Raw genomic sequence first — 9306 nt, 5'->3', positions numbered from 1 at the left:
GGCCCGAACTATGTTCGTCGTCTGCAGAACCGGTTAGAAGCGGCTCACACCTTCGCAAGAGAGCAACTCGAGAACGCAGGAATGCGCCAAAAGCGCCACTATGACTCACGCGCTAGGGGGAGGCACTTTGGAGCGGGAGAACGCGTGTGGCTTCACAACCCCACGCGCAAGAAGGGGCGGTGCCCAAAGCTGGACAGTGCCTGGGTGGGGCCGTGCCTGGTGATAGAGAGAGTGGGGGAGGTGACGTACCGGGTGGAGGTTCCCCCACGGAGCAGGAAGGTGGTGGTCCACCGGGACCGATTGGCGCCCCACAGAGGGAGGAAAACGGTAGGGAATGGAAGTGAGGACTCTGATGTGAGCACACGGGGACAGTCTAGCGAGGAGACTCTAGTGCAACCTGAGCCTGGGACGGGGGCTGCCTCTTCGGAGGGCGCTGGAAATGACATTGGGGCAGATGAGTGTTCTGGGGGTCCACCAGTGAGAGTCAAGGGGAGGCACAAGAGACTGATGCGACCTCCGGGTCGTTTTAAGGATTTTGTTTTGTAACCCTAGGGGCTAGGGTTTAGAAAGGGGGGGGGCTATGTAACGACCCGGTATTGTGTTCTGTGTTCGTGGGTGTGTTATCGTTCTCATGGGTGCTAGCAGGGGTTAAATATGCCAGGACAGATGGAAAGGTTGGGGGGGTATGATGGGTAATCCCGCGGGGTTTTGGAATGCTTAAATAGGGGTTACGGTCTCATCTCTCTCTCTTCTGTTCGGGACCCTTGACTTAACATGTTATATTTGTGTATGTTCGAGGTTTAGCGGCGTGGGCTGTGGCCTGAACAATAGCCCATTCAGGAATAAACCTGTGTTCTGCCTGTACACCTGGTGCCCGTCTCTCTTTTACTTTGTTTACTTTACATTACATATGTTTTACCTTGATCATTTCACAACATTTGTATTAGAAAATTATCTATAATCACCGCTCAAACTCTGATTTAGGAAAGGAAGACCTGTGATTCACAGGCTGCGAAGGCTGCTATAAATTCCTCACCCCTCTTAAGTTCCGGACTCTTGAGTTTCCCCCGCTGTGTAGTTGACCTCGTGCTTTAGGCAGTGCGGTCGTCGAGTTGATAAGCCGTGTCAGTAATCTCTTTTAACAATTTATTTCAGACAGACAGATCAAACAAACAATTTCCTCCGACGTGGAGTACAGACAGGTAGGTCCTTCTATTGTTTTATGTTAATTAGCCATATGGAAACTTTTTTTGCTAGGTAGCTGCTTGTTGGCTAGCTAGCATTAATGTAATTTGGCTATCACCACAGCAACTTAAACGCCGAAGTTCTGTCGGTGTTTCATTAGCTAATTTGATTGTTAACGTTAGCTTGGCGAGAGTGACATTTATCCTTCAGTTTTCATACGAGCCTTGACTTGGTAGCTAACTTGTTGAATGTTTTTATTTTGACATTTAAGTTTCGTTCCTTGGATATTAGCTAGCCAGTTTCGTTTTGCTAAACAGCTGGAAGAAAATATTCCTAACGCGTTAGTCAGACAGACCAAGTTGAACTTGATACTGACCTATTCTTCCATTTTAGCATATTGCGCTCTATTCCTGCCGAGATTAATTATTATTTCCACATTAAGGAATTGTATGTTCTTCTATCTAGCAAATATAGATCGAGTTGTGTAGTTGAATAAAAAATTTTGTCAGCGGCCATCAGCGCACCTGAGTGACACCAGTCAATCAGCTACAGCACCTTTCCCATGCTCGTGCATCAACAACAGACGAATGGTGTGACTGACAGTCGGCTTCCTTTTCTAGTGTTGTGTTGGTAAGAATGGATTTGGCAATATTTGTATGGTCAAACTGTATGTGAAATATGACATTGTGAAACTTTTAACCGTTAAACGTGAGCAGGAGTCTAGTTTATGGGATCGATTGGGATCAATACGCATTGTCAATCGAGCATGACAAGATGAGCTTGAGTCTTGACTCAAAATGGGTGTTGTAAAGTCAAACGGACACAGATGAGTGTGTTCTAGCAGCTAACTAATGCGTTATCTCGATATTATCAAAAAAAAAGTGACCATCTGAAATCTGCTTCTGTCCCTTGCAGCCCTGTGGTGTTTGCACACAGTTTATTTTCCTGCCTCCCTCTCTCTGTTTCTCCATCTTCTACTCTCTCTGTCGCTCATTTTTTCTCACTCTTTCTAGGTTGTTAGGGTTGTTGTGACTCCTGAAGTCTGCCACTATGCAGCCTGGAGGAGCACACAATGGTAGGCAATGGGTTATCAGCTCTTTATTAATCCATTCAGCATCCTCTCTTCCTTTCATTGTCATTAATTCATTCTCTCATCCTCATGTAGCTGTGTGTGGCCAGAGCCTGCTGTCCAACTCCCTTAGGGTGTATCTGAACAACAAGAACAGACTGCAGCCCATCATCGGTCAGGAACAGCGCTGTGTGTTTTGTATATGATACATGTCTGTGTATTTGACCAATGTGTGTACTTTAGACCTGTGTGCCGCGTGTGTGTACTTCACCTGTGTGTGTGTTTCAGGTCTGGGCTGCGTGACAGAATGTGTGACATTCGGCAGGGACTCTGAGGCAGTGTACCTGTGTGAGGTGTGTGTGTGTCGTCTCAGTAAGGCTGACGTCAGGAGCCACATCATGGGGAGTCTCCACAGATACAACTACATTGTGAGTGTGGGACGTGTGTTTCTGGATCTGTGCTCTTTACTCACAGCTACTTAATGATCCTGATGTGTTACTGTAATACCTGTACAGTTAAACCACACCTCTTTACACCAGGGTTTCTCAATCATGGTCCCGGGGACCCAAAGGGGTGCACATTTCTGTTTGTGCCCTAGCATTAACACACCAGATTCTAATCAGGCTTGTTGATGAGTATTATTTGAATCGGGTGTGTTAGTGCTAGGACAAAAACAAAAGTTATCACCCCTTTGGGGCCCTAGCACCAGGATTGCAAAACACTGCTTTACAGGATCACTGACCTATAACTAGCCTAATACAGCTGCATGTATACAACTTGTGTGTTTCCTCTCTCCCATGGCTGTCGTTGTATAGAAAGTCCATCACCCTCACTTTGTGTCAGAGTGGAAGCAGAGTTCTCCTGACCTGTCCAAGCTGGCCCGGCCTCTTATGGAGATGGCTCAAATACTAGAGAAGAGAGAAGGAACCGGGGACGTACAGGTATGTGTCTGTGTGCACGCTGGGGTGACGTGTGTGTGTGTGTGTGTAAATATCTTCTGTCCTGTCTTTCTGTTAGGTGCTGAAGTTGGATGCTGCGATGTATGAGGATATGACATCACACAGCGAGAGTGATGGTCAGTCCATATCCTCTCTTGTCCTTCATCCATCTGTTTTTTTTTTTTTTTTACTAGTCTACGTCACTTACTCTGTGTGTGTGTGTCCCCCATCTATTGTTCTCTCTCACCATCTCTCCTCCAGCTCTCATCCTCTTGCATGCCATCAGGACTGGGAGGGAGCAGAGAGATCTTCAGAGCCAATCAGTGAAGACATCAATCCAGTCGGAGTATCTTACCATCCAGTCACAGAGAACCGTGATATCACCTCGGAGGCTCTCTGTCCAACCAGAGAAGCCTGTTGTCCAACTTGACAACCGAACCGTCCTATGGAAAAGTCCGACCGCCCGAAGTCGGAACTTATCTAGCCAATCAGAGAAGTCCCCTGTGTTGCAGCAGAGTGTCTCTATCCAATCACAGCTTAGTTCGTGGGAGGAGGAAGGGTTTCTCCATGGAAGCAAGCCACTGATTGGTGAGTGTATGACCTCATGGGATGACGCGCCAACTTTGTTAATGGGTGGTTAAAGACGTTGGGTACCACCGTGTGAGAAATACCCTTTTGACAGTTGCCTCAATGCAGCTGTTTTTTAAAATCTCCATATCAAATAATTTCTGGTTAACAATTTTAAGTACCTTACTGTGATTGTTTTCAATCAAAATTGACAAATATACAAAAATAGCTTCTTACAAGAGCAATTTCTCAAGCAAGAGCAGTCATTTTGCTAGAACTGTCTGGGAGTGGTCTGAGTGGGGAGGGGAACATTTTTAACTAGCTGTTATTGGCAGAGAGGTTTGGAACTCTTTCTTATTGGTTTATTAACTAATTTACCGGATGGTGATGTAACCAGGCAGGCCAAAACTCCATTCCACCAAAACCGGCTGAAATGTCAGGTGGTCTTTTCAAACAGCTCTTGCACTAAAAGGGCATTATCATAATCTTCACAGTATTATTCCAACCTAATAGTGTGGAATATATATATATATATATATATATATATATATATATAGAACTGTGCCTTTTTAATGAATCATTCCCTGCTACACACGTTGTGGTGTGTTTTCTTTATTTTGCCCATAGAAGAGTTCATCTCACTTTTTACTGCCATTTATCACTCCTCTTCTTTGTGAGTGTCTTCTCTCTCTCTTGTCGCCTCTTTTTTTTTTCTTCTCTCCCTCGCTCTCTTCGTCTCCTTCTTTCGTCTCTCACTAAAGGTGCTTCACTGAAGCGTCCTGCGTCACCATGGCAGCATGACCCCTCTCTTTCCCCGACCCCATATGTCACAGCTGGAAGTCAGACGTCACTGGGCGGGCCTGAGGGGAAGGGGGCGGGACTACAGGGGGTTCCTGCAAAGCTGATTCGCTGTGAGCCGGTGTTCAAGGTCAGTCTGTCTATGAATGACGGCCCCTGGCTGTTGGAGAGGAACTCCTTCGGCCTGGAAACCTCCCCCTCCTCCCTCACACATGCCTCACCCCTTCACTCCCCCACCGTAGATGCCTCACCCCAACCCCCTCCTGCTCCCTCGCATTTGCTTGGCCAGCCGGGAAACTCAGTCGCCGCAAGACTCAGAAACACACATGAAAATACACATACCATGGAATACACACACACTCCGACTATGAGACTGGGCCCAGCCATACCTGATCAGCAGCTGACTACGGGAGACGAGGACACCGACACAGACTCTCTGTATCTCGGAGGGGAACAGAGGTTCACCGTCTCTGCTTTGTACCCTGGCAGAGAGGAAAACACAACTGACGGTCTGTACTTGGTCAGAAAGGAAAACAGTACTGACCGTCTCCACTCAGTCAAAGAGCAAAACAGTACTGACATGGTGTACCTCAGGAGAGAGCAGGACCGAACTGACCATCTATATTCAGAGAATGACCGACTCACTGACACAAAGTTCCATGTCCGAGTGGGGCAGAACAACCGACAAGGCAGGATTGACCCCGGTCTAGCCTGTGCCAGAGACCTCATCACTGACACAGCGTCTGTTGCCGGACCGATTCTCTTCACTACTGGCCGTCTCTCGAAGGAAAGCTTGACCAACACTCCTCTAATGGACGAACAGCAACAGGAGGAGGAGAGGGGAAATAAGTGTCGTTCTGGGGCACAGAGACTTGCAGAGGATGACAGGACAACTGACAGTCTGTACTCTACTGGAGAGAGGATAACGGACAGTGGGTTTTCCACAGGAGAACGATCAACTGACAGTCAGTCCTTAACAACAGAAGTGACAACTGACCGTTGGTATGCTACAGGAGAGGGGCTAACTGACTGTCAGTTGATGGAGGAAGAGGAGCAGTGCAAAGCTGAAATTCAGAATGGAGTTGGGCTCATCGTGGAGGTCATGGTGGAGGAGGGGGAGAGATGGGGAGGAAAGGGTAGAGAGAGGGAGGAGAACTCTGACTTTTACCACCAACAGTATTTGCAAGGCCAGCCTCCACAACGGCCCCAGGCGCAGGGGTTCACAGGAACTCATAGGGGCGCCGTAGGGCTTCATATGGTTGACACAGCAGATCTCAGACATGACATAGCCCTTCATAGAGATCAGGCAGGGCCAGTCCTTCACCGAGAAGAGATGAGCAGTCGAATGGGTGACATGGCAGCCATGCAGCAGGTGCAGTTGCATGAGGCGGAGTACAGAGGAGCATGGACCTACGGAGGCACACCGCTGACCCCTGACACCTATAGAACAGATCCGCAGGGGTACGAGACACACCCTGACCCTTGCCCCTACCCGCCTTTCCCAGAGGGCCACAGAATTAACTGTGACCCCTACCAAGTGGTTTCTGATTGGTTCAGAACCACCCCTGGCCCGCAGTTCCTTCACTCTAACCCTGACGAGTTCACACCCCAGGCCCTCCCGTACCCTCACCATACACTGACCCAGGGGATTGGACCCCATACCCACTCTGGTCCCTTCCCCAGGAAGATGGGGGGCGTGCAGCCACAGGAGTACAGAAGGCTCCCCAGTCCCCCGTGTGTTATGGTGTATAGATCTAGACCCCGCCACCCTCAGCCCTTCTATCCAGGACGTGGAGGGTACCAGTCCCCCCGGCACGGCCCAACCTTCCCCCCCAGACCTCCCCACTACAGAGGAGCCTACTGGGGCCACAGCCCTGCCCGAGATCCATGGGCAGCCCCAGGACCAGGACCTCCCTGGGTCTAACTACCACACACTATACATAAAACCACCAGGATGGGTATTTGTGGTGCTTTAGACTGACTTATGTTTTAAATGGACAGGTGTTTTGTATGTTTGTTTTATACACTCTAGGTTCTATTGTTTTTATATCTGTCTTATACACTGGATGGGATTATGTTGGTTTAAGTGCTGATTTTGGGTTGTTGTAAATTGAGGTACCTCCCCTGTCAACATGATTTGATTTCATTACTTCATATAACTTTCAACGATTCAACTCACCGGTTCAATTCTGTTACCGATTCAGATTTATACAAGACTTGTTTGTTTTAAGTTGTTTGTCTGCTGCTGTCGAGTCAAGATGGAGCTGAGATAGATAGATAGATGGACAACACGTTGAACACTGGCTCAGTTATGTTATATTATATTATGAACTCCTCAGTTTGTGAAACACTGCTTCAGCCAACTACTGAGACACCATGAAGGAAAATAATATATATTAGATTTTTCAAAAAAAAAAAGTTAATGCAAAGATTTTTCTAAATGTAACCTAAGGTTTATTTTTCACAATTAAGGGGGATCAATTAGGGGTTCAACATTGACCTTTCCAGAACTGTCCAGAAGGAGTCGCTATATTAGTTTAATCAGTTTGACCATCTGAGGGAAGCAGAGCTGAATAAGTTGTTTAAAATGAGGGTCAGAAACACAGGAGGACTTGTTAAAGTAAACAGTTTAATTTTCAAACGTTTTTCACACTTGCCATGTGTGCTTCCCTCTGGAAGTTGGGTTTATTTCAGCGTGACTTAACAGCTCTGGCCAGTGTTACACTTTGACTTTGGCTCATACTAGTGGCTCTAATAATTCAACAAATGGAACCAAATCTAATCAGTTAAGACACTTTAATGGTATTATTGTTCATTTAAAGATGTATTTCCCCAAAATGTTTATGTGCAGAACTTACGACAGACTCCGAGCCGCCTCTTCCTATAGGCAGACTACGCGCTGCACATTCTTTTTAGGAACTCAGTCGGGGTCTCAACTTACTTTTTGAAAGTTAGAAAAGTAGAATGCACAAGGTGCAATTTTGAAGTTTTGTAGTGTATCAGCAGTTTTCCACTTAGGACAGTCGCTCAATGAGCCCATGTCAGCAAAACATTTTAAGATTGCTAGGTAAGGTAGTTGAGCCATGGGCCCTGACCTGACCGAGTGCTGTAGCGCGTAAAGATCGTCTCTCCTCTGTTGCAACACTCACTACAGAGTTCCAAACTGCCTCTGGAAGCAACGTCAGTACAATAACTGTTCGTCGGGAGCTTCATGAAATGGGGTTCCATGGCCGAGCAGCCGCACACAAGCCTAAGATCACCATGCGCAATGCCAATTGTCGGCTGGAGTGGTGTAAAGCTCACCGCCATTGGACTCTGGAAAAGTGGAAATGCGTTCTCTGGAGTGATGAATCATGCTTCACCATCTGGCAGTCCAACGGACAAATCTGGGTTTGGCGGATGCAAGAAGAACACTACCTGCCCCAATGCATAGTGCCAACTGTAAAGTTTGGTGGCGGAGGTATAAAGGTCTGGGGCTGTTTTTCATGGTTCGAGCTCGGCCCCTTAGTTTCAGAGAAGGGAAATCTAAACGCTACAGCATACAATGACATTCTAGACAATTCTGTGGCAACAGTTTGGGGAAGGTCCTTTCCTGTTTCAGCATGACAATGCCCGCATGCACAAAGCAACGTCCATAAAGAAATGGTTTGTCGAGATCGGTGTGGAAGAACTTGACTGGCCTGCACAGAGCCCTGACCTCAATCCCATCGAACATCTTTGGGATGAATTGGATCGCCGACTGCAAACCAGACCTAATCGCCCAACATCAGTGCTCTACCTCACTAATGCTCTTGTGGCTGAATGGACGCAAGTCCCCGCAGCAATGTTCCAACATCTAGTGGAAAGCCTTCCCAGAAGAGTGGAGGCTGTTATAGCAGCAAATGGGGGGACCAACTCCATATTATTGCCCATGATTTTGGAATGAGATGTTTTGATGAGCAGCTCATTCCAAAATGGTCATGTAGTGTATCATATTAACATTGGGGGGGGGGGGTGGACAGACTACTCAGCAAGTGGCATTGAACTGCTTAGTTTTTTGGTCACTGCCTAATGTCAATTTGTGGGCATGATAAAACTTAAAGCATTACCTTTCAAGCAGGTCCTTAGAAAGACTATTATATAATTTGGTTAATGTAGCACAGCTGTAGTCAAGTAGTTTTTTTATTTGACTTGTTTTTTCCACTGAGAATCAGTGACTGTTAATGCTGTATTCAAGCGTCTCATACCGCAGTTTACTTTTGTGTTGCTGCTGTATTTGAGTACGTTATGGCCTTCAGGCTAATAAAGTCAGTGTTAACAACAGTATCCATTGATCTCCTGTCATCTAATGCAGTGGCTCCCAACTGGTTTTATACCGTAGTCAAACCATCTTACATCAAGTCATTGTCATACTGTAGTAACGCCTATGTTTTTTGATGTTATGAATTTCTGACCTTGTGAAACCCTTAGAGGGTTGGGAAACAAACACTAATCTACTACTGAACTGGACCAGCTGTATCTTCGATAACATTATCCAGCTATCATGTGAATGCTTGAGAAGGAAGTACTGTACACACCTCAACGTTGCAACATAATCTACTTTATTGAATCTGGCTGTTCTCAGTAATATTATTTACATATTGAAATAGTGTAATCAAGTAAGGAAGCCAGATAAATGGGACAAGAACCAACAGGATTCCACATACAGTAAAGTACAGAAACCCAAAAAAGTATTTTGAACTACATTGCATTTCCAGTCACTAAAACACA

General features: G+C 46.4%; 1 protein-coding gene across 1 annotated transcript; it reads left to right on the top strand.

Annotated features, from left to right (window-relative positions):
- Nucleotides 1-976: 976 nt before the first annotated feature.
- On the top strand, nt 977-8862 carry LOC311113098 (uncharacterized protein). The gene is made up of 8 exons (XM_084156230.1): nt 977-1202; nt 2199-2260; nt 2351-2428; nt 2543-2682; nt 3070-3195; nt 3272-3329; nt 3454-3780; nt 4521-8862. Exons 2-8 carry the CDS (start codon nt 2236-2238, stop codon nt 6479-6481), a joined length of 2715 nt encoding a protein of 904 aa, XP_084012356.1. The 5' UTR covers nt 977-1202; nt 2199-2235; the 3' UTR covers nt 6482-8862.
- The last annotated feature ends 444 nt before the right edge of the window (nt 8863-9306 follow it).

The sequence above is a fragment of the Coregonus lavaretus genome (assembly GCF_964263955.1).
Source record: "Coregonus lavaretus genome assembly, chromosome: 3".
Lineage (NCBI taxonomy): Eukaryota > Metazoa > Chordata > Actinopteri > Salmoniformes > Salmonidae > Coregonus > Coregonus lavaretus.
Note: the sequence above shows the minus strand (reverse complement) of the source record. Positions and strands in the feature narration are given on the sequence as shown.

What these genes read in the sequence shown, in the direction of transcription:
- LOC311113098 (XM_084156230.1), top strand. Translation starts at nt 2,236, where the DNA reads ATGCAGCCTGGAGGAGCACACAATG. An exon ending in AAGGAACCGGGGACGTACAG is followed by an intron (nt 3,196 to 3,271) that starts GTATGTGTCTGT and finishes TCTTTCTGTTAG; the next exon opens with GTGCTGAAGTTGGATGCTGC. An exon ending in ATCACACAGCGAGAGTGATG is followed by an intron (nt 3,330 to 3,453) that starts GTCAGTCCATAT and finishes TCTCTCCTCCAG; the next exon opens with CTCTCATCCTCTTGCATGCC.